Consider the following 25,992-nt stretch of genomic DNA (forward strand, 5'->3'; position numbering starts at 1 on the left):
TTGTGTCTTTATCTATGATCTTTAGGTATATAATGTTTGGTGGCTGTTGCCATTTGCATTACATTATAAACTGATTGTTATTGCGATCTTAGCAGGCCAAACTTTAGAGCTTATTGTAGTGCAAGCAAATCTATGATATTATGCTCTTGAGCTTTACATATCTTTATTAATAGAAACTGCATTTAAAAATCATTTTCTTCCAGTTATTGTGTGTATATTATTCTCAATAATGGGAATACATTTCAACCATTTTTAATTTAAACTAAATAATAATGTTTATAATAAATTAATTCAAGAATAACTGAAGTTTTTACATCCTTTAAAATAATTTCGTCTTTTTGAAAATAAAAACTTAAAACTTAAAAAAACTTTTGACAGCTTGTTTCTGCTGTTTCTGCTGTCACCTTTCTAATCTGTATCATTATTTCGGCATTATCATTATATATGCACATGTTATTCATTGTTTGAGCTTGTCTGGCTTACTAAATGATTATGTATTTTAAAATTGTTTGTCTGATTTTCATTGTGTCAATGTGAGTCGCAACTAACTTATCTTGTAAATTAAGCGGCTTCTTCAGTTATTGGCCAAAAAAACATTCCACTTCGGACCTTTGAACAAGCCGTAATGGTTTCAATTTACAATTGTTTTTTGATAAGCAAAATTATTAATTACGCTTTCGCATTGGGCCTTGAGCTGTGGAGCAAAGTGCGAGGTGGGTGTGTCTTTCATTCCGAAATGGGGCCTAATAAATGTGGGGCATAATAAAATATATTTCTATGATATAGTAAGGTATACCGAATATAAGCATACACACATATAGCAGCTAAGACCTGCCCCCAAAATTAGTAATTACCAAGGTAAAAAGAAGGCTGATAAAAAATGGTTGTTGAATAAATATATATACTATTTACGATTGTACATTGAACTCACTTTTTCAATAATGTATTAATTAACGTAGTGTTCTTAAAGATAAAATTGGAAGTTGATCAGGCGATGATTGAGTTTCGAAAAAATTTACAAACTTTATCTTCATTATTCTTAATCAAAATATTAACTTTCATTTAAAAATGTTTTTAGTTACGAGTATGTTATATTAAGAAGCTTGTTCTGTTAATGAATGTCACGCTATATTAACAGTCGTCGCGTCACTTTAAAAGGCACGTATTTTAGTTGTATATAGCCTCCGTGTGATTGGCTGTGGGGTGACTCAAAGTCCAGGAATTTAATTCCAATCTGATTCAGTTGCATATGCGCGATAATGCTGATAATTTTACGATAAAATGCAAGACAAATTGAAATAAATAACACAGTCAAACTACTATACTTTGTAGGTATATTTGATGATACTGAATAGAAAGGTAAACTCGAAGGCCCTATCTGTGCACCTCTTCATTAGATCCAACTATTTTGTATGCACCCGGCCGAACACATAAGGAGTTGTCAATGAGGTATAAAACATGCTACTTCATTTGACTATCTTACAAAAAAAAGTTGCAAAATAGAAAAAAAAAAAATTACCTGCCCCGGGTGAGGCTCGAACTCACGACCTTAAGATTATGAGACTTACGCGCTGCCAACTGCGCCACCGAGGCCTTATGACGCTGAACAACAAAATTATGAACATAAGGATTCTTTTCTTATCTCCAACTATGAAAATATCCACAAGCTGACATGCATTTTTTACTCTTGTATGGTGCTAAAAATAATTGGTTTTTGTTTTATTTCTTAAATGCTTATCATATCAAAATCGTTTCAAGTGTCACAGCATAATAAATTCCATAGAAGCTTTTTTTGTAGCAGGATAAAGGTAAGAGTTTTTCACTTGGTTCCGGACTCGCTGTATTTTTTGATTATCCTAAAAGTATGCTATACTCAGTTCAATGTGATTGAATAGATAGTAAAAGCCAAATTGGTAATAATAGTATGCATCAATTCTAATCAGGACACAGAGGCAAAGGTTCTGTTAGAATAATCTTATGGAATGCTGACATAATTTTGTATATAAAGCCTTCAAACAATTTGATCATATTTAATCGTATTCGATCCACTGTGCAATATTCCTTTGCATGTACATCACATAGCGCAGACCCATACCAAAGTCGAGTCCCAGAACTAGTAAAGACACAAACCAAAACTAACTTTTACCAGGGGTGTAACCCAAAAACCAACCAAAAGCCCATACACGCAAAGATTGGTCAGAATTAAACCAATTTAAATACAAAGTGAATTTATGATTACAGTTTGTACCAGGAAAATAACCTTTTCATTTTTAGTACCGGAACTGAAACCGTAACCGAATGAAAATACTCTGTCAAGAACCGAATACGGAAACGTTTCTACCGGTTCGGTTGTGGTAAAATTGCTAGGTCAAAGAGTTGTTCAACTTCCAACTGTCATAACTTAATCAAAACTGAATAGATTTTCAAACGGAATGTCATTTTGATCATGATTTGGCCTCTAAATTCATTCTGTATTCAAATTTTGTTCATTTAGAAAATTTAATTATTTTCGACCAAGGTTCGATTTCGATGCTAAGGGTCCCCCCTTTGAAATTTTAAAAATTCAAAATTTTAAATCTCAAGTTTTCACTTTTAATCAACTCCTTATATCGTAATTAGTATAAAACAACACTTTTAACTTGATTCTGAGACCTTTCATATTTATGTAAAAAATCATGTGAAATTGAACAAAAATTTGGACTTGTAAAATTGTTAAATCCGCAGTATGGCCAACTTTAATATGTCATAACTTGATTAAAACTGAGCCGATTTTCAAGCGGAATGCCATTTTGATCACGATTTGGCCTCTTAATTCATTCTGCATTCAAATTTAATTAAATTCTTAAAAAAAAATATTTTCCTCTAGATTCTACTAGATAATGATTTCGATGCTAAGGGTCCCCCCTTTAAAAATTCGAAAATTCAAAATTTTAAATCTCAAGTTTTCACTTCTAATCAACTCCTTATATCGTAATTAGTATAAAAAAATACTTTAAACTTGATTCTGAGACCTTTCATTTTTTTGTTACAAATCATGTGAAATTGAACAAAAATTTGGACTTGTAAAATGTTTAAATCCGCGGTCTGACCAACTTCAAACTGTCATAACTTACTTCTTGATCTCATGCCTATTAAGCTTCCAAAATTAATAGTTCATAAAGATAACATGTTTTTTTGAAGTTTACATAATATATTATTGTTTTTATTTATTTTCATTTGCTGCTACTAAGGCGCATCGATCGCATATCGGGACACCAAAAACCGTTCGGTGTCCTTTACGATGATATTATTATATTGCATATTACATATTTACAGTTGCGCTTGCGTAGCACATACATACATTCAGGAGGGGTTACATTATTTGAGGGGGTTATAGTTAGCCTTAAAGAATGCTCGAATGGGATAAACGATACGCATTTTGGGGTCTTAAATTGCACAATTATTAAATTTAATATGAATTAACTTTAATTGAAACAAAAAAAAAGATGTAATTAGACAGGCAAACACACAAACAAACACACTGCCAGGACATTCTACAACAATCAGGAGTCGTTGAGAATATCCTTTAATATCGAGCTGGAATTGCGTGTCGGAGCAAATTCATTGCTGCTCATGAGCAGCGACTGCATCGGCGGCGTTGGGGGCGTCGCTGCTGTGGCATGCAACGCGGTCTGCTGCATGTTGCTGCCAGTTGCTGCTCCAGCTGCCCCTCCCGCAGCTGCTGCTGTTGCCACAGCTGTTGCTCCTGGGGTTGCTCCTGTGGCACCAGTGGCTGGAGCTGCCTCCACCTGTTTGGCCATACTCAGCAACGCAGGTCGCGATTGCGCCGACGATTGTGGCTGTGATTCCTGCTCCAGAAATTGCACAAATGCCTGCAACAGATTCTCATTACCTGCCGCAACAAGAAAGGGAGTATTAGTTTGAGAGCTGCACACGTTTTAAACACTATACTTGCTTACCTGAACTTTGGGAAGAGGAGCCGCCACTGCTGCCGCCTAGAATGTTGCCAAGCCAACTGTTTTGGGGCTTGTTGAGACCGACCTTTTCGGACTCTTGGGCATTAAAGTCCAGCACGGAGGATATCATGCGTAGAACCTGCTGCTTATCACCGGCATGACCGCTAACCACATAACCAATCAACAAGCTCTTAATGAGACTCTTGTCAATCTTGTCCGTCTGACTAGACTCGCTGCTGTTCAGACTCTTCTCCAGCTTCAGATTGGCATCCTTCAGACTGTCCACTGTGTGCAAGATATGATATCAGAAAAGAGCATTAGTTATTGACTGCAAAAAAAGCGCTTGTTTTTTGTCTTCTTTGATCTTGGCGAGCAGGAAAAAGAGGTTCAAAGAGGTAACTTTAAATGTTTTACGGACACGCGCGCGCTTCACGTGCACTGTTTTTTTGGGCGTTGTTGTTTTTTTTTGTTTTTTTTGTAGGCGTGGCATGCGGTTAGTGCGCCTACTGCACGGCGTAGTATGACATAAGTACTGGTTGTTGGTTAAATGGCACACCAGTACCTGATGTAATACTCAACCGTACAGACGCTGATGCGATGGGTGTGGCAAATGCGGTGGTTGCGCTTGTTGCGGTGGTTGCGGCTGTTGCGGGTTACGGTTGGTATGCGACGGCTGGCTGCTTGTGGCTAAGATGCGGCTGCACAAACCTCTGTGGTCAATCTGATAGTCACTCAGTCAGTCAGTCAGTCAGTCGGTCGGTCAGTCAGTCAGTCAGTCAGTCAGTCAGTCATCCAGTCAGTCGATCAGCTAACTAATAGAAGGGAAACTATTTGACTTCCATTGAAGACAACGCAAAATCATAAATAAACAAAAAAAAACTCAAATCAAATTGCGAAACTAATAAAAAAAAAAACAACAATTGAAATCAAATAATTTAGCTAGCAGGCAAACAACAACAGAGAGCAATAAATTATTAAACATTATTATAAGTATATAGTGTGTATAATAAGGAATACAATATGTATATGTATATGTATATGTAATGTGGCATATGCTGCAATCTCGAGCAATCTCCAATTGCAAAGTGAGTGCGTCAAATTCATAAAAATCGCTCACATTTACAAATTGAGATTAATCAATACTGCAGATAAGTTAACAACAATGTATAGGAACTATTGTTTATATGTTTGTTTCTTTTTTTTTAGTTTAACGGCTTTTACGGTGACGCATTACGGATATACGAATATACGGTTTTACGATATAACGGTACTGGTGTTTACGGGCATTTCATACGCTCAAAACTTTCGAAACGGGTTTCAAAACTGATAAATTAATTAAAGTACATACATAAAATAATAATTTAAATAATAATTATAAGCAATATTAGAAATACATACAGATTGGTTCACAATAATAACAATTATTATATTTGTAAATACATCATAGTAAATAAACTAATAAACAAAAATGGCAGGCAAACAACAAAGTACGTAAATAAATTATAATTGAAACACATAAAATTAACAGCAAGGTGCATTTAAATGGAGCCTTTGCAGAAATACCAGAAAAATACCAATATGGTAAAGTTAAATACCAAAAAAGTGCTAAGCATTTAAAGCCTTTTAAAAAGCAGTTAATAATTAAAACAATAAATTTGTTAAAAAAGTTTTTTTTATTTCTTAACGATTTGGTATTTAAGTGCATTTGGTATTTAAACAAAGCTGCTCAGAATCCAAGACAAGGATTATACATATGCTAAGAAGCTAAGCTACAAATCAAAATTAATAGAAATTAAAGCATTTTTTTAGAATACAACATATAAGGCAGGCTAAATATAATTTTGGTTGCTTTATATGGGTGTACACTGTACAGTTTTGTAAGTGTGTGTGCCTGGGTATGTGTGTGTGTGTGTGTGTAGCGTGTATTCATGTATGTGTTTAGCAGCATATGGATAAATAAAGTTGTTAGCTGTTGACTCCAGAGATGCCAGTGTAGGTGCTTGGATTGTTCAGTTAGTGCAGCATTATAATACACATATGTACGTACACACACTCACACACACACGCACACGCACACCTATTCATATGAAGAAGCCGAACAGACGGACCCGAAAGGGGGAATGTAGAGGGCTGCTGATTGTGGTTATGTGTGCCGAGTGGGTGGATATGCTTATTACCTGCTCTATAAGGACCAACTTAAGTAGAATTTACAGCCAATATTTGCCACATGCCGTAGGTGCGTTCTTACGAATTTCTTTTTATAGTGTTAACGTTTGTTTATTGTTGTACAAACGTCATTATTATTATTATTATTATTTTTTTTTTTTTGGTTTTTTTGCGCTTTTTTGGTGATAAAATGCAATTCAAAAAAGTCGATACCAACTGAAATTCCGAGTGTTTCATATTTGGCATTGCTCCCAGAATTACCAGCTGATATTTACCTTTCGGAATCGGGTGAAGTGACATCTTTCTCTTACTTTCTCTCAATCTCTCTCACGTTCTTTCTCTCTCTCTCTCCCTTTCGCTCACACTCACTCATACCCATGCTTGCAAAATTCTCTTTAAAACAATTAACATTGAAATATAACTTTGGTGCGTGTTTTATGCGTGATCGATAAGTATATATTAAACAAGGGTATTATTATATTATTATTTTGAGGCTGGGTAAACCATGATGTGAATCGTGGGTAACAGGTTATTGGTAATTGAATATTTAATAATTGCTAGGCGGTAACTTGTAGCTGATAGCTGATATTTTTAGATATACGTGATGTGTTTTTTTTTTTTTAAGATACACGAACGACTTTTGATACTTTGCGTGTTAGTCAAAATTCCATGGGCCACCAGGCGATAAATCGGTTAACACTCACCTTCATCCCGCAGCACGGCAATTGTCTGCTGTCCGGCTTCCAGCTGATCGGAGAGACGTGCCGCAGCCCGTAATCCCTGATTGGCATCCGCCAATTGCTGCTGCATTGCAGCCATCTCAAGTTGCAGCGACATTTGCTCCTCCAGCTGCACCTGCAACTCTCGACGCATTCGTTGCTTGGCCGTCTCAATGTCATGTTGCTTGTCTAAATATGCCATTTGACTTATTTAACTATTTATTAAAGAGAGGGAGTCAGAGTGAGCATACGCACCATTCTGGAACTGTTCCAGTGCGCACTGTAGATTGGTCAACGCCGCCTGTTGCTTCAACTCGCGATCCTCGTACTGTCCCAACTTGGCCAACAGCTCGTCGCGTTGTTGCAAGAGCAGACCATGCTGTGCCTGCAACGTCTCGGCCTGCTGATTGGCTCGAATGCTGTGCAGAAAAGACATGGACAGCATAAGCGTTAATTAAGCTCAAGTTTAGGTTCAGGCTTTTACAGTGCTTTCAAAATTGCCTAAATCAAAAGCAAATTATGTTTTTATACCCTGTACACATCAACAGTCGAGTAGATATAGTCATAAACACCAGAATCTCAGAGCTAACAGATCAACTAATTATGGCACACAAACTTCTTCAAAATTAAAACATGAATAATATTAAAGAAGTTTACTTTTATCATTTTTAATCACCCCACTAAATCCCGTCAAGGCCGAATAAATACAATCGCTTTTATGGCTGTTTTTAGTTTAGATCAACGCCTAAATGTAGGCAGTAAATTTCTTAAGATTTTATGAGAGATTTTTTTGTAAAACTTTTGAAGGAAATATCTATGTTTTCTTAAAACGTCAAAAATTTTATTGATAAAAAAAATTTGGCTACCAGAAATTTAGTTAAAATTTCAAAAAAAATTACTTATTTTTTTAAACATAATATTAATTCACTTTAAATTAATTTTAATTTTCTCATTCCATTAAAACTGAATTTAAGTGAAATTATTGAATTTTATAATATTATGCAAGTTTTCAAAAGCTTTTCTCTATTGATTTAAATTTTATTTCTGTCATTGATTAATTTAAAGTAACAGCTTGCACATATTTTAGCAAAAGGCAACTGCTATTTTAGCAAAAGCACGTTTCGTCAGTCTAAACAGCTGTGATCGATAATGATCGATATGTTTATGACCGCATTAGCTTGAAACAGGTCGAAAATATGCCAAGCCTATCGCATATCGAATGCAATTAGCATATCCAGACACAGACACAGACATCGTCTCGTCTCGCTGTCTCGCCTTATCGCTTATCGGCAGCGTAACTTGCGGCGAATTGCATTTCAAAATGGCGTCGCAACAGCTGACGCATCTGATCAGTGTAGTCAACTCTTTAGGGCCTGAGAAAGCAATATCTACCGTTGGAATAATTGCAAAAAAAGATCACAAAAAGTGCTATACAAGTTTACTTAATGTTATAACCAATGCAAATAGCCAAAAAGGTTGCAAAAGGAGGCAGTTCCAGGCTTATAGAGCATATATATGTATATATTCTAGACCTGTATCAACAATCGAGTCGATTAAGCACTGTCTGTATTTTTATAAACACCTAGATCTTAGAGATTTTAAGAGCTTGAGACTTTAAATATTAAAAAAAAAAAAAAAAAAAAAAAAAAAAAACAGTACTTTGAGTATAGAAAATAAAAAATATTTCACTAGTATAGTTCATAGTTCTACCAACAAAATGTAAAGTATTAAAAAAGTTTCCAGTAGTTTTGTGCATAATCTTCTTGAAATCTTTCAATATAAAGCTTTGGAGCTGGCGAAGAACTAGCGTAGGTGGCAACCCTACAGCTGATATACAACGGTAGCCTGGCAAATTGAAAATCAACTGACCTGGCTGAGGTGTAAGCGGTGCTGGACTTGGATACCTCCTGTTGCAGAGCCGTCTGCTTGGCACGTGATTCATCCAATTCACGCTGCAACTCGACACTTTCCTGGGTGTGCAGCTCCTCGATCTCGAGCAGATGGGCACGCAAGCGTTCCAGATCACGTTGCACATTCACCTGTTGCTCCTGAGATTCGACCTGCTGCTGTTGCAGTAGCCGTTGATTCGTTTGCTCCGTCAGCAGATTTGTGGTGAGTATGTCGGACTTCTCCTTGAGAAAATTAATCTGATCGCAGAGCTTCTCGCGTTCCTTGTGCTGCTCCGCCAGCTGTTGCTCCAGCGGCTGCAATCGTTGAATCTCCGCATAGTATTGTGTATTCTCCGCATGCTTCTGCTGCAGCGCCTTGATCAGCTCCAGCTTCTCGTTGGTCAGCGTGTCGAGTGTCTGCTGTAGTTGTGTGAGTGCTTCCTTGAGCTGTTCCAGCTGCTCCTCCTTGGACAGCAGCTCCATTTGTGTGCTCTGTTCGGCGGATTTCGTAGCCTGCTGCAGTTGCTCCTTGAGCTCTTCCAGCTGCAACTTCAACTGCTCGCTCTGCAGCTGCTTCTCCTCCAGCTCTAATAGTTGCTGCTCCTTCTGCTCCAACTGCTGCTGCAGTTGCTCCAATTGTCTGCTGTGTTCGGGATTCTCCAATTGTGCTTGCAGCTGCTCAAGTTCTAAATTTAATTGCTTATTAAATTCTTTGGAGTCCTGGAGTTCCCTCTGCTTGGATTCTAGCTGTGAGTGGAGTTCCCTTGATTGCTCCAGTTCTGCTTGCAGCTGCTCCAATTGCTGTGTCAGTTGCTCCACCTGATTGCTCTGCTCGACGGATTCCCTGGCCTGCTTCAGTTGCGCCTTCAGCTGCTCCAGCTGTGAGTTTAGCTTCTCGCCATTTTGTGTGCTCTCCTGGAGTTGCTTTGTCTTCTCCTCCAGCTCCAGGTAGATTTGCTTCATTTGCTTTGCTTGCTCTGTCAGCTGGACATCGATCTCCTCCAGCTGTTGTGCCTTGAACTGCAATTGATCAGTCACCTGATGGAGCTGCTCCTCTTGAGCTGCTTTAGCTGCCTTCAGCTTCTCCAGCTGCTCAGCCAGTTGGGAGTTCTTCTCGGGCATCTGCTCAAGTTGCTCTAGCTGCTCTTTGAGCTCTTCCAGCTGCGTCATTAATTGTAGGCTATGTTCTGTGCTCTCCAGCAATTTCAGCTCCTTGTATTTAAGCTCTGCTCTCAGTTGTTCCATATGCTGCAGTTGCTCCTTGTTTTCGCCAGCTGTCGTTGACTGCTGTAATTGTTGTTGCTGACGCTGGAGTTGGGATTGGGCCTCCTCCAGCTGTGATTCCAGCTGGGCAATGGTCTCCTCGTGATGCTCCTCGATGGTCTCCAGCTTGTTGCGCTTGAACTTGTCCAGCTCATTGAGCAGCAACTCATTGTTCTTCATCAGCTCATCGCACTGTAGAATATATTGCGAGATGTCCGCCTCCAGGGTCTTCTTCTCATGATCGGCGATCAACTGCTGATCCTGCAGATCGACCAATCTCTGCTCGGTGCTGTCCAATCGCTGCCAGCGTTCGTTCAGCAAACGATGAGTGCGTTCCAGCGACTGCTCCGAGTTGTCGGCGAGAAGAGCTTCCAACAAGGAGCGCAGCTTGTGCGGATCATTATCAGCGGGATCATCCACATCCAGATCGAGATCCGTGATCTCCTGCTTCTCCTCGGCAATGGCCTGACGAAACTTGGCCTGGGCAATGCTGGCATCCAGATCCTGACGCAGTTGACTATTCTCTGCACGCAGTGCACCCAGTTGCTGCTCCAGATCATTGGCATGCGTCTCCTGATCCGCTTCAGCGCTGAGCTTGAGTTCCTGATTCTGGAGCATCAACTGTTGCAGCTTGCGCTGCAATTCCAGCTGCAGTTGCTCCTTCTCGCTCTCGCTGATGCGCAGACGCTTCTCCAGCTCGGACAGCTGCTCGTTGAGCACACTGCCGGAGAGTTGTCGCTCCAGTTCTCCATCCTGCAGCTTTAGATTGTCCGCCTTCAGCTCGGCAATGTGTGCCTCCAGCGAGACGAGTTTGTCGCGCAGTTTCTCCTTGGAGGGCGGAGTGGTGGCATCCACATCCGCATCGGGATCTGGATCTGGATCGGAGCTGGAACCAGCCGCATCCGCATTGCGCACCACAATGAACTCATCCTCGCTGTGCTTCCCGGTCGATGAGCTGTTCGATGACTCGGATGTTTTCTTCTCCTTGGCCAATTTCGCCAGCTCGTCCAGTTCCCGCTGCAGTTTCTCTCGCTCCCCATCAGCCTGACGCACTCGCTCGATTAGCTCACCATTGTCGGCGCCTCGTTTGTCCAGCAGCTGCTGCATCTCAGCCAGTTCCAGGACACTGCGCTGCAGTTCCTTATCCTGTTCCGCCACCCGCTGCTCCAACTCCAACTGTGCCTGTGCGGCGCTTCGTTGTCGCTCCCGCTCCTCCACCAGCTGCGCCTGCAGCCTGGCCATCGCCAGCTCATGCTCCACCAGGTGATCCGCCTGAAGATTCTTCAACTCCGTCAGCTGCGTCTGCAACTGCGTCTTGTGACTGAGCACATCCTGCATTGCCAGCTCATGCTGTGCATCCAATTCCTCCAGTGAACTACGCAGCTCTCCATTTTGTTGCTCCAGACTTGCAATTATCGCATTCAACTTGGCCACATCCGATTCACTGACAAGTGCAACGTCCACCATGCCTGGCTCCACTGTAGTCCCTTTGACTGTTGTGCCCGTGGCCTCGGAACCCGCAGGCTCCCAGCACCAACTATCCTCCACATTCTGATCATCTCCTGCTTGCTGTGGAAGAGAAAGAATATACAAAATGCTGGTGAGATAGAGAAAAAGTGGAAAGTGGAACCAGTGCTAACTTTAAAAGCCTATATCACTTAGAATATTGGATGAAACATAAGCAAATTTAGGATGCTCTTTCTAAGATATAAAAGGAAGCCAAAGCTACCTTTAAAGTTTAGAAAGTTAATTCCAATCGGCCACAAAGCTAAAAACAGTAATTGAACTTGCTAAGTATAAGAAATTGTAAGTTCAACAAGTTGAGTAGTTTAAAAGAAAACTATAATTTTGTACATCGATGATACATTATAAAAATTGCATAAAAATAATATCCATATATAAACTGAAGAATTAAGAACCACATTTGATATATAATTTAATATTCGATTCAAGTTAATTTCTTTACTGGCAAGTTAAATTTCAATTTTAAAAAAGTGAATAATTTATAAAAATCACCTCTAATAAACTTAATGACTTTTCTTTATACCGCTGATTTTCCTAACATTCTATAAATTTTAATCTCACACAAATTTGGTAAAGAGAAGTTTAAGTGTATTTTTATGTAATAACAATTATTAAGATTTTTAACAAAATGTGTCACAAAAGTTGAATGACTCAACTTGAAGCTATTTGAAATTAAGCACAACTGTACCGGGAATTGGTAGATGTTAGACTTGTGACATCCTCAACACCAAATTGAAATTATAGTTTAGTCATAGCTGATACTTGAAGCATCTCATTGTAAGCGTGTCAGGTGCTGATCGGTGGTTTAACCGCGTGAGACACGATCACGTTAATGAGTTTATAAAAGAGCCGAGCCGAGTCGAGTCGAGTCGAGTCAAATTGAAAGATGGCCGCCACGAAGCTATTTAACAACAAAAAACGATAAGGTGAGTCGTAACACAGAAACAACACAAACAACAACAGCGACAATGACAACGACAACAAAATTGCCATAAAACCCATGACGATGATGACTGGTTGTTTGGTTTCTCGGTTGTTCGGTTGCTCGGTTGCTCGACTTCTCAGTTGTTCGGTTGTTGGGCGCCTGGGCGCAAAAATGGCTGATCACAAGCGGGGTAAATTTCATAAAAATTAGCACAAAACACAAACAACAAAAAAAAAATAGAAAAGAAAAGAAAAAACAAAAAAACATGTGCGACGAAAGTTTCAGCTATTTGTTGAAATTCAGCGAAAAAGAATGTCAAGAAATGTGGGCGTGGCAACGATAAGAACTAACATATAACTAACAATTGTTAAGTGTACATAAGAATGTGGATATGCATGTATTATGGTGTTATAGATATGCCTATGTACAATGTACATACATATGTATTACACGCATGCATTTTAATTAGTATGTACATTATATAGACACCTGTACAAACTGGGTTATCTTCAGACAAACAGACATGTAACCATGTGTGTGTGTGTGTGTGGGTGTGAAAAACACTTGTGTTTCATAAACAAATATTAGTTAAATTATTCATATAGCCGAATACTGCGAAGTCTTACTGTCTCGCTCTCAGGACACACACACACAATCGATCTTGTTGTGCGTCAGTCTGTTCGAGGCATATCCAAACCTAGAGACAAAAAGATATAGCATATATATCTGTATAGATATGGGCATGGGCTTATGTACACAGTGAGTATATAGCATAGACAACCGAAATGCAAACACGGCAATGCCTCTAATAACAACAATAAACGAGAGCAACAACAACAACAAAATGCTCGGCAGATAAGATAAAGAAAATGCCAACGTCGAGGGGAAAAGCAACAGATACAGATACAGGTAAAGATATCAAATACAGATACAAGTTATGTAGTGTCTAAATGCAGACAACTGACAGCTGGTGAGTTAATTTTTTAAGAGGGGGAGGGTAGACTTAACGGATTCGCATCCAAAAACCAGAGGTAGTCATAAACAGAAAAAAAAAAAGTGAAAAAGTGTCTAAATTAATAAAAATATATTCAACTGTAGTCATATTTCCAATTGAAATTGTATAGCTTAACAATCGTGAAAAGAATAAAACATACTAAAAACTTACTAAATTAAATATTTCAAGTAATTGAAAACAAAGAATGTCAGACATTGAAATTAGCGCAATCTCGATACGAGCTGTTAAGCATTAGTTAACTATTCAATATGGATAAATATCAATTGGCAATTTAAGGATATTCTTCAAAAGTATTTCAATTTAAATATTTAAAAAAAAAAAGCTTGACAAATGACTGAGAGACTGTAAAATATTTGTTCTGCATACAGATAAAAGTATATACGAATATATAATTTCTGGGAATCAAAAGCCTTATATGATTACTGTAACTCATTAAAAATAAAAAAAATAGTATCATTATTTGGGTTCAGAATTTACAAAGAGCAAATAACAGTCTTTTTATAAAAACAACTCAATGACGTCATATTATTTTCATTAATATACGAAATAACGCATAAAAACTGAACTCAATTCACATAAGTTTAATGCTAACGAAACTTTATCAAATAAATAATTTTATATGCAGTGTACAATAAAAATAAACGTAAAAATAATTGTTAAAGCAACAAATTTAATTGTAAATAAAAAAAAAACAACAAGAAATCTAAATCACGATCAACAACAAAATTGTGGAATTGTTAGAAGTCTTATCAATATCGATACAATATAGGAAACATGCTATGAAATTCTGTAGAAATATGAGTCAAATTAATGAGCAAATCTAGAAAATATTTCAAGTATGTACAAATGTCATTAAATAATGTAATAACAATTCGTTTTATAATTATTTCAAGAGGGTGATACAGAAATTTGTAGGCCAACACTATATCGATTTATTTGTCAAAGAACTCGTTGAGTCTTTTACGTGGCCATTGCTCATTGCCATTGGCATTGACTGGGATCGGGTCTGGGAATGGCACTGGGAATGGCACTGGGACTGGGACTATGGCTTATCTTATCGCTGCCGGCGTGCCTAGTACCATAAACCCCAGCCCAACAGGTCCGCATCGAGCTGCGATGAGTTCCATACTTGCCTAAACCATATGTGTAAGTCTGTGCCAATTTGATTGTTTATAAATAAATATTGGAGCACTTATTGCTCGCACTGAATCATTCCCACTCCGGCAAGGGGACGTGGTGTTGGCTTGGGCACACAGTAACGAGGCCCGGGGGAGCCACAAATAATATATAAATATATACATATCTACAATATATAACATACATGTACATATACTGAAACTCAACCATTTGCCAAAGTAATTTTGGTTTGAATTTAGCATTTGGGTTTCTGGTTGCCCATTGCCGGTTCCCCATTGCTGGCAGCTGGTGTTTGATTCCATTCTCCCGAAACGAAACTCTATTGCACACTCCAAAAAACGATACCAAGAACTGCACCTAATACTCCCAATGTAACGGAAGAGTTATTAAATCTGTTTGAATCTCAAGCATTCAACAGGTGGCAAACTGAGAACAGAAGCGAACAAAATACGAACAGTTCTCACTCTGTGTCATAGCAAGCAGACTTTTGTCGGCCATAGGAACTGTCCGTTGCAAGCAGCGAACTTAACGAAACTTGACGAGCATATCTTATACACAGTAAATCATAGAAATCCTTTACTTTTTATCAAGACTTCATAAAGGTATTAAAAAATTTACAAATATAGTTTATTTTTTGTTTTAAATTGTTAAAGCTTTACTTGTCACTGGGGAACTCTAACATTGCAAATGTTTTACTACAACAAATTATAGATATCCGAATCATCGTCAAATACTAACTTCTTAGACCTTCGAAGCAATTAAAAAATAAATTATTATGTTAAAATTTTGAGCTAGCTGTCTTAAACTTGTTCCTAAGCGCAGTACACCTTAAACAAATGCATTAAATAAGTACTCATATATTCTCATGAATATTTAAGTGAGTATATAAAATATAGGGACGTGCAAAAAATTGAGCAATTTTCGCTCTTTAAATACCACTCAGCACTTGCAACAACAGCACTAAATAAATAACAACAGGAGAGTGTACGACTGAAAGATACCCTGCACTAAAAAAAAAAAAAACTAGTGTTATACTTGCCGTAGAGTATATGAAGGCCTATATACCAGTCTTGTCAACCATAGCTCATATTGTATAGAGCCTACTTTAGCGAATTGCATATAAGTACGTAGACAAGCTTAAACATTTTATGGGTACAGGGTATAAAAATTTTAATTTAATGCATGCAGTGCAAAAAAAAAAAACACTAATAAGAGAAGATGTCAAGTTGAGACAAAAGTTAAGACAAAAGTCGAGAAGTCAAGGCAACAACAATGACGACGACGACAATATCTCGTTGCTGACCAGACACTTCAGTCAAACAGTCATAAGTAAGTACAACAACTCGTACTTACACATATGTAAATATAATAAGAATTGGCAAAAAAAAAAAAAAAAAAAATACTAAAAATAAACTGAAAAAAAACTTACATTTTGTCGACTGTCAGCAAAATTTTAATACTTAATTTGGCAGCTCAGAAAATTTATGTCTCTGTCACACAGTTTTGTGTCTTAGTTTAAGTTAGAGTTTACAGTTTAAAATTTGCAGTTGTATTTTTAGTTTTTGTTTTTGCAAGAATACAGTTGCAGTTTTTTGTCGCACAAAAAAATTACAAAGATAATAACAAAAAAAAAAAAAAAAACAATAGCAAAAAATAAGAAACTGTAACTAAGTTATTGTAAAGTACATAGAACGGAAAAAACCCGGTTAATTTTCACTTGACAATGCACTGGACGGGGGAAAACAGCGACGTCAACGACGGCGACGGCAACACGTTAGCGATCGTTTAATTATTAGTTATTTATTATTTTTTTGTACAACTTTTAACTTTTAACGTAATGAGTAAAAACAGTAAAAAAACACAAACAAACAAAAAAATATTTAAAGAAATATACCTCCAAAAAAAACAAAAAGGAAAATCGAATTGTTGAAAAACGTTTAACGTTTTAATGTTTAATGTTTAACGATTCCCGGCTGTAGAAACTTGGTCCGGGTGCACGTCTTTCCCGCAACGCGACCGATCGACGAGTGAACGCAACGTGCAATGCGCTATGGGTGAAAATAGCGAAGCGTTGAGAGACCAGAGACCAGAGACCCGATACCTACCCATACATATACATATACCCCACACACCGATCGGTATCGAAGTAACCCAGCGCCGGTTACCCCGACCCTATGCCCCTATGTCCACAGTTAAAGCCGACGGCGTCGTTGCTGTCGTCGCTGTCGTCGTCGCTGCAGCGCATTAGCAGAGGCGGCAAAGAGCAGCGCAACGATCAACGGCCAACTGTTGACTCACACACACACACACATATACACATATTCTCAACTGTGTGTGTGTATTTGTCTGAGCGTCCGGTGGCTCAGTGGCGACTCCTGTCGGCCAAGCGCCGCCCCGTCAGCACATTGCACCGTAAACTTGAGAGTAGCCTCTTCCATGTGTGTGTCTGTGTGTGTGTGTGTGTGTGTAAAAATGGGGTGTACAACTGTGCGGATCATTCAGTCAATCAACTGGAGCTTAGGCAGCGTTTATTTAATGCACGAAATATTTCACAAAATCAAGTTTTTAATTTTATAAAAGCTTATCAAAAAATTTTTCAATTTTATGAATCAATTGTAAAATATCAAAAATCGTTGTATTTATCAGTTTAAACTCTTCTATATACTTGTTTACAATGCAGCTACCTATTTCCTTATATAAATTTATACGTAGCAGTTTTTATTTAAATGGAGTTTTATATTTCGTGCCTGTTTCAAGTGGATATAAAGTTTTAATGAACGAATTACTATTTAATTTTTACTATTACTATTACTATTGACGCGATTAACATTTTTAATTTAAAGAAATTCAGTTCATAAATTAGTGCTGATTTTAATAAGCCATGCAAAGCCTTTTAAGATATTGAAATTTAAGAACATTTAGCATTAGAATTTACAACGTGTGTTGCATATAATGAGATTACAAAAGTACATTAAAGATCAATTTCACTACATAGGTACTAAGATGAGATTTACAATATCAATTATTTGTTATTAAAGACTCAGTTATAAACCTAAAAGCAATTTTGATTTGAAATGTAAAAAATTAATTTTTTTTTTCATTCAAAAATATCTCTTACCCTATATTTAAGTGGACTATAAAACACCAATCTAAGATTATTAGATTTTAATCAATCGATAGGAATATGTAAAAAATAAAAAAATTTGGATTGAACAAATTTTTAAAACCTGAAAACTCATTTTATGTATTATTAATATGTGTACTTGATATTAACTGATTTTCAAACAATGAACTATTTGGGATCACAATATATTTTAAATATTAAGCTAATATCATAAAAAATCTATTTTGAAAATAAACTGTCAGTTATTGATTCAGTACTGCAAGCTACGTATAGATTATTTGATTATATCAACTAGATGTTGTCTTAACTTATTTAAATATATAAACTATGTAGCTGTACATAAACTGATCAATTAAACTTTGAGCTAATTTTAAGGTTATTCTAACTAAAATATTGAAATAAACAAATCTACTTTTGCTAAAGTTGTTATTGGATCCTCAACAAATTTTGTACATAATAGATTCCATTAATTATTGCCACACTGAAGAATGTTATTCCCTATGCTCGTTTCTATTTGGTTGGGATCGGTTCGATTGTGAGGGATTAACAATCTATTATAGTAGATGCACGTCTATCATCTAATCATATACAAACAGAGTCCGCCGTCAAGTCACCGTCCAGTTGTGCATACACATTTAACATTTTCAAATGTCCCTAAGTACTTATCCAACCATATGGCTATATCCATGTAGTTGCCACTATGTACATATATACATTCATATATGTATGTATGGGTGTGTGCTTATATGTATATGCAGAGTGTATAGCGATCCAACTTCGACTTGTGCTCTCCATTTCAAAACTCAAATAATGCGCGTCGGCTATTTAACTTGAAATTAAGTGACGTTTGTTGTTGTTGCTTTTTGGTAAAAAAAAAAAAAAAAAAAAAAAATATTTCTTGGTTTTTTGTAGCTGTATTTGTTGTTGTTTGTGTACTTATTTCTGCTTTTGTTGTTGTTAACGACGACAGAGACGGCGACGGAGACGAAGACGGCGACAACGTCGTTGCTTTTATTTGCTTATTTTGCTCATTTTGTTTGTTCTCAACACCGACGCCAACGTCGACGACGACGCTGACTGCGACGTTGGCTGCTCTGCGCTTTTTGTATCTGTAGCCACAAGTGATCTCGAAATTTAGTTTCAGTTTTAGAGATAGCAACAACTTGTTGGAAATAGGCAAACAAACATTAACATAGGTGTATTTCCCAGATGTGTGTGTGTTAGTGTGTGTGTGTGTGAGCATATAGATGTTTGTGTGCGTGAGTGGCTCTCTAGGTGGACAGTCTTAGATGTGCGCCATGTAGCATGGAGTCTAGGGCAGATATGCTCAAGTAAAGCAAGCTAAAGCGCATACACTGAGAGAAAATTGAAAAATTTGAAGTGTTAATAATCTGATTGAATTTCTTACTTTTTCTTATATTCTTGATCATCAATTTAATAAAACTGTCTATGTATATTAAGTCTTTCAGTGCTGTGGCTATTATAGAACTTCACTTAGCTTTAAAGATATTATGAAACTAAAGCAAATTTGCAATTCCCCGCTACAATAATAATTGAGAAATGTAAAAAATCATGTAAAAATATATATGCTAATTTTCGCTTATATTGAAACTACATTTCATTTAAGAGAGTGAATAGTTACTGATTTTTGTATAAGTGATATTTTAAAATAATAATAATAATAATAAAATAACAAGGGTCTTCTTTAAAGAAATTGAATTGAACTTAGTTATTTTCAGTGTAGTTACGGATACTCAGCTAGTATTTAGCCGATGAGAATGGCGGGCTCGGCCTGTTGGATAATACCTGTATGTCTATATGTATTTGTATCTTTTAGCACATTTTCAACGTGGTTTTTCGGTTACTCTTGTTCTTCTTGTTGTGTCAGCAAATTTGTGAAAATTGTTAAGCATTGTAGGCTTCTTCTAATGCAACAACTTGAAATATGCATAGGTAGATACATATATAGATATATGAATATAAACGTAAGTCTTTATATATATGTACACGTACATAACCGTTCTATATGCCACGTCGTTGACTTTTAAACGGGGCTGTTAATGTAGCTTTTGTTGTTGTTATAGTTGTTTTTTTTTTTTGTTTTTGTTTTTTTTTTTTTTTTTTTGTTATTGCGATCGAGCGTCTGTGTTTAATTAGCAGATAAAAATACAGCCAACCCATGAAGTACGAGTATACCTGACTCGTCATATCGCTCTCCCTTTCGAGCACTCTGTTACGCTTAAATTTGGGCTCCCTTTCGCACATATTGGCCAGCAGTTGCTGGCACGATATCAGCAACAGCAACGGCAACGGCAACGGCAACAGCAACGCATTGCCGGCTCCATTTGCCGTTCCAAGCCCAAAAGTCAAAGCATTGCCATAGACCCGCACAACAACAAAACAAACTACACACGTTGCAGGCGTTAATTAGTTTTGGGGGCTTTTCTTTTATCAGCAATAGCAACAGCAGCAACAACAGCGACAGCAGCAGCAACAGGAACAACGGCAGCAACTAACATTACATGTTTTTCTAATGCGTTTCGTTCTGTTACAAATGCAAATCGAATTGTTGTTGCCAGGTTATTCTCTTTGATATTTTTTTTTTATTTTTATGAAAAGGTAAAAAATAAACAGAACGCCAAAGCTTCTTCAAGCCAGGGGGAAAGAAGAGGCATAAAGGTATCGTCCGAATGGCGCCAATTGTCGACCCAATTGTATAAATTTTGATGTTTCAGGAAAACTGTATAATGTGTATGCTACATACATATATAAGATGTATGTATTTAAAGATCTCTCTATGTACCGTATATTGAAAATTGAGGCCAAGTCGAGCTGTGTTTAAACAGATACAAGATGCTAACGAACTGCAAAGATAATAAATATTTAAATTGTATTTTATTTGCACACGTTCGATCAATATGTGAAAAACGAGCCGCATAAGTTAAAGAAAGCGTTCAACAATATATTGTGGAAGAAGAGGGACTCCATAGACCCATAGATCCATAGATCCATAGATATTGTTATAGCTATAGATACTACGCGTACAAGATATGTACATATGTATGTACGCGTACACGGATGCGGATGCATAATGATCAATGACAAAAACAACAACGTCTGAAACGCTGTCTCCATCTCCTTCTCTGTCTCTGTCTCTGTCTCTGTCTCTGTCTGCGTCTCCGCCAACGTCAACGTCAACGTTTGCGTCTTTGTTGTTAGCTATGAAAATGTTTAAAGTTTATCTAGAGCGGCGCAAACAGACATACAGATATACAAAGATATATAAAGAAACATAGATACAGATACATATATGTTTTGTTGCTTGCACATTTTGTAAATAGCACTTGGAATGATCTTCGGTACCTGGTGGCACGTCACTGTGAGTCGCCGCACCAACAACAACAACTAGAACAACAACAACAACATCAACAAGAGCAAATGGGCAACCGGCGAGCCGCTTTGTATTGGCATCCATTTAACACATTGCTGTTAAAATTCAGACAAGAAATCAAATTCAAATAACGCGCTTCAATTCCACAACGAACCAAGTCGAGTTGAGGTGAGCTGAACCCAAACACGGTCTCAGCTCGTCCCGACGACTCACCATTAGATATACCTTAGCTAGAGATCAGAGTTCTGCATCCGGATAACATGATCTGTAATGGAACACGAACTTTTGCTGCACTGTAATTCCTCTAGCTCCAAGTCTTCTGTTTCGAGCATATTTTAAATTAGCTTTTCCCTTTCTAAATTTAAATTTATGTATGTTTGCCAATACTTAAAAGTATTCCTTATTCCATTAGTTTTTATCTAGTTGCCAAAGTAAAATAACTGCTTCACATGTATTTAAATACTTTGTATTTTAACTTAACTTCTATGTATTTCTATTCGTTGCTTAGTAAATATAATTTCCGCTTCAATTCTAACAAAATTTTCAATTTTTGAGTCTTCTTAAATATGAAAGAAGCTTTTAAAATATGCTTAAAAACACAACCATTATAAGAAAACATTTTCATTTGTACTTCTTTTTATTCTAATCATATTTAATTAAATTTTCCACAAGCTATAATAATAAAAGCATAACTTACTTTCATTCGAAATTTCTCTCTCACTCTCTCTCTCTTGCCTTTAGTTAACCTCTCTCAGCAAATTGTTAACTAAAAATATCTCATCAAATTTTACTCAGTCATTTAAAAAGTGTAAAACATGTATCAAACAATTTAAATTTTCTCTCGTGTTTTTCATCCCGGTTCCCACAAGTCCATCTCTAATTCAGAAAGAGATGGCAACAGTGTAAGGCGGATGTTGTTGCAACCGCGGAGCACAAAGCCAAGTATACTATAGCATGTATGTGCATTGAGATACACGCAGCATACATAAATATCTTAAGCTCAACTTCTCAGACATTCCGAGCACAGACGAGTTAGTTTGTGAGTAGCTATGAATATTCACATACTCGCACATAAATTGGACTCAGTGTAATAGGATATCCGGCAGCCATCTTGCCAGTCAAGTACAAAAAGAAAGTACAGAACAAATACTAGCAAAACATTATTTAAAAATGTTGGTTAATTACAAATAATGTTGTTTTAATTGATGAAATTTTTAAAAAATATTTTATTATTGAATAGCTTACTTTTCCTCATCAGAAATTAAGAATTCTTCAATTTACAAAGAGAAATAATACTTTAATGACAAAGAATGTATTTTGTTTAGTAAAATTAATTGTTTACTAAGCTTCTAATTAGATGTTAACACTGTTAATGTATTTTCTAAGGACAGCTGTAGGCTGTAGCTATTATTTAGAAAAATATTTCAATAAATGTTAACTGATTTTCAATTTTATATTTTCGATAAATTGTTCTCTTTCACTTTCAATTGCTTTCGCAGCGCTGCAAACTATGCTGTGATCTTTTCTTTCTTTGATTTGACTTGACCCAGTGGCCTCCTGCACTTTAGCTACAACCTCCTGCTACCCCTAGCTGTCTGCATATGAGGAGAACCACTGCACTACTGCACCACAGCACCACTCACAGCATTAGAGCATCGCTGGCTAATTGGAAAAACAGTAAGAAATGCGTTAGCACATTTTGTGTTGTCAGTTGGAAGATGACGTCGACGTGGACGACGTGACGCTTTGCACAATTTGTTTAAAGATTTTATGGGCCGTGGGTTATTTGGGCGTTCTAGTTTCAGGGATTTTCGATTTTAGTTGGCCAGGCCAACTGAACCAGCAGCAGCAACAACAATAACAGCAAAAAATTAAAAAAAAAAAATTAAAATATGTTTTTTTGTTGCTGTTTCTGTTTCTCTGTGTTTATGCAACTACGCGACTTGCCAATAAAAACTTCAACGCAGTATTCGCTTTTGTGACTCTCCATTCCCCTCTCCCCTCCAGTCGCCACACGCCGCAGCTTTGTTTCTATGTGCACCTTCAGCTCCTCCTCCGTCCCTTCCCTTCCCTTCCGCCTTTTTTGCGGTTGCTTAGCCTGAGAAAAGCTTCGCACGTAGTTTTTCCAGTGCAAAAAGTCTGGGCTATAAATATGGGCGCTTAAATTTCGTCATTTATGGCCCGACTGGCCTGCAAACGAAAATCTTTTCATAATTTAATGCTTATTAGCATTTGGCTTGAAAGAAACACTTTAGTAGGTAGAGGGAAGCACAAGGAGAGGGTAGACAACAGTGCGGTTACCCCCCTAGAGCAAAGAGCGAGAGGCAATGCGTCTGGTACTGCCAATAATTGCTTAGACTGTGTACAGAAAACCAAAGCTATTCTCATTTTACCAAAGTCAAGTGGAAGATTATGCGACAACATGTGAAAAACCACATGAAATCGCAGTGAAAATGGTTGCACAGGTGAAAAGTTACTTGGCGGAATTCAATAGTTAATTATATCTATATATATATATATATATATATATATATATATATATATGAAACTCTTTGCGCGTACTGGCGTGAAGCTAAAATGCTAAATGCACAGTAGTTCTGTTTTGTGGCATAGGTGCGTGCTTAGAAGGCTTTTTGGGAAATTCTATCTGCAAGAGTGTCAAATTCGAAATCGAAACGATACTGTTAATGACTATATTCTGAAAATTACAAAGCTATTGAAAGTGCGGCTATCGATAAGATATTTGTATTGTTTCATTTTGTAAAGGGCAAAAAAGGAAAATGAATTTTTAGTATGGAAAAGTTTTCTGTTTGTTGAGATATCAAAACCAAACTGATAGAATATGCATCAGGGCTGGTATTATACATCCTGACCAAGTTTGGTTGAAATCGGTCAACTATATCATATAGCTGCCATAGGAACGATGCATCGAAAATTAATTTTTAGTATGGAAAAATTTTTTGTTTGTTGAGATATCAGAACCAAACTGATAGAATATGCATCTGGGCTGGTATTATACTGCCTGACCAAATTTTGCTAAAATCAGTCAACTATATCATATAGCTGCCATAGGAACGATAGATCAAAAATTAAGCCCTAGTATGAAAAACGTTTTTTGTTTTTTGAGATATCTTAACCAAACTGATAGAATATGCATTTAACTTGGTTTTGTCCATCCTGGCTGAAATTCATTCAAATCGGTCGACTATATCATATAGCTGTCATAGACCGATCGGTTGAAAATCAAGTTTTAGTATAAAAAAGTTCTTTGTTTTTTAAGACAGCCTAACCAAACTGATAGTTTTGTTTTACCTTCAAGGATAGATCCAAGTTTTAAGCTTTGTAAACTTCTTCCGCTCCCTCTATTCAATTAAAGTTATCGATATTTGCTAGTTCCTAACTAGATAAGTATATATACTAACAAGTAATTGATTGTCAGCACTTAGACAGATATGCAACTTAAAATTATGCTATGTGGCACACGTGGCAACAATGAGGTGCATGTGTCGTCGTCCACATACACGAATAAATGCACATACGTGCACCCATATAATTTAAGACGAAGGTTAAACTCACAAACGACAAAATGCGAGTGAGAAACGGAATACGAGACAAAACACACAAAAACTTCAGAATCGAATACAAAATACAAAAATTCAAATTTGAATGAAACCCAAGTCAAATTCAACTGCAGCTGCAGTTGCCCGCATCAAGATATGACGGAGGGTTGTTAGGGGTGTGGGGGAGGGGTGAAGTTGGGGACGACAACTTTAAACCATCGTTTAGGTCTCGGTCTAAGCCTCGTTACACACACGCGACGACGTGGCTGACAATTTGAAAACCGTGTAACCACCGCACCACACCGCAAAGTTAGCACAACGGAAATGGGGAGCAATCGTTGTTACAGCAGCGCCATCTGTGTGTGAATTATGACAATACACACACACACTGTATGTGCATGTGCATGTGTGTGTGTGTGTTCACAGGCCCAAATTGATTTGGACTCGGATTGGGACACTGTGCAATGGCATTGTTAGCTTCTCAGTTGGGCAGTTAGTGAAAATTGCCGCTCGCTTCGTTGATTGTTTATAGAAACTTACAACAATAACAATAACTATAACAACAACAACGAACAATGTCAGCTATCAAATGTAGGCAAAAACAAAAAACAAAATTGTAATAAAATAATTGCAGGTCTCTCAAACAACAACAACAAAAACAACAACAGCACCAACTGCACTTAGCGACATGCAACATTTTGACATCCATCTGGGTGCGGGTCAGTTCAGCTCAGGTGGGGATGGGGGCACGGTTAGGGGTATGCACAGAAATATCATACTTAAATATATTGTCATTTTCATTTGTCCATCAGGCTGTTGGGGGAGTTGGGGCTAAGGGTAGAGGTTTAATAACTTCCATAACTGCAGCTTTATTCAATGGGTACTCGTTGCTTGACCATTTGAATACTCGACTTTGGTTAGGCTCTGAATGACAACTGGCACGCTGGTTGGCTGTTTAATCATATACATGTATATACATGTATGTGCTATCGATCATATAAACGACCTTTCGATCGTGATGATAGCCTAACATCATCATTATCAATGGATCAGTGATTGCAGATATATGGAAAGCAAGAAAAGGAAAGCAAAAGTCAATGTCTATAAATAGATTTTTATTTTTTTTTAGCATTTATAAGAAATTCTATCGAGCAGTGTTCTATCTATTCTAAATTAGGAATAACAATGAACTGCAAGACGTTATAATGCATATAGTAGATCATTATTAAGATTTGATAGAAATACAATCTTTAAGAAGAGTTTTATAAATAGATAATTAGTTTTTGCAATAGAAAGCCTTTTTAATAAGAGTTTAACGATTTG

At 37.1% G+C, this 25,992-nt stretch overlaps 1 protein-coding gene and 1 non-coding gene across 4 annotated transcripts in view; both read right to left on the reverse strand.

Annotated features, from left to right (window-relative positions):
- Positions 1-1,520: 1,520 nt before the first annotated feature.
- On the reverse strand, positions 1,521-1,593 carry Trnam-cau. Its single transcript has one exon. It is a non-coding gene; the product is annotated as a tRNA-Met (tRNA).
- Positions 1,594-3,177: 1,584 nt separating this feature from the next.
- The window catches only part of LOC117794208 (myosin-2 heavy chain), a 28,266-nt gene continuing 5,451 nt past the window's right edge, over positions 3,178-25,992 (reverse strand). The window contains exons 3-8 of one of the 3 annotated variants that reach the window (XM_034634755.1): positions 9,591-11,562; positions 8,711-9,191; positions 7,097-7,260; positions 6,827-7,030; positions 3,960-4,241; positions 3,178-3,892 (exon numbers count right to left, since the gene is read on the reverse strand). In XM_034634755.1, the coding sequence (XP_034490646.1) occupies positions 3,543-3,892; positions 3,960-4,241; positions 6,827-7,030; positions 7,097-7,260; positions 8,711-9,191; positions 9,591-11,562 (3,453 nt within the window). In that variant the 3' untranslated portion in view covers positions 3,178-3,542. Of the gene's footprint in view, positions 3,893-3,959; positions 4,242-6,826; positions 7,031-7,096; positions 7,261-8,710; positions 11,563-16,023; positions 16,470-25,992 lie in introns of those variants that run through there. The other 2 variants (XM_034634756.1, XM_034634754.1) reach the window with 2 other exon arrangements.

The sequence above is a fragment of the Drosophila innubila genome, chromosome X, assembly GCF_004354385.1.
Source record: "Drosophila innubila isolate TH190305 chromosome X, UK_Dinn_1.0, whole genome shotgun sequence".
Taxonomy (NCBI): Eukaryota; Metazoa; Arthropoda; class Insecta; order Diptera; family Drosophilidae; genus Drosophila; species Drosophila innubila.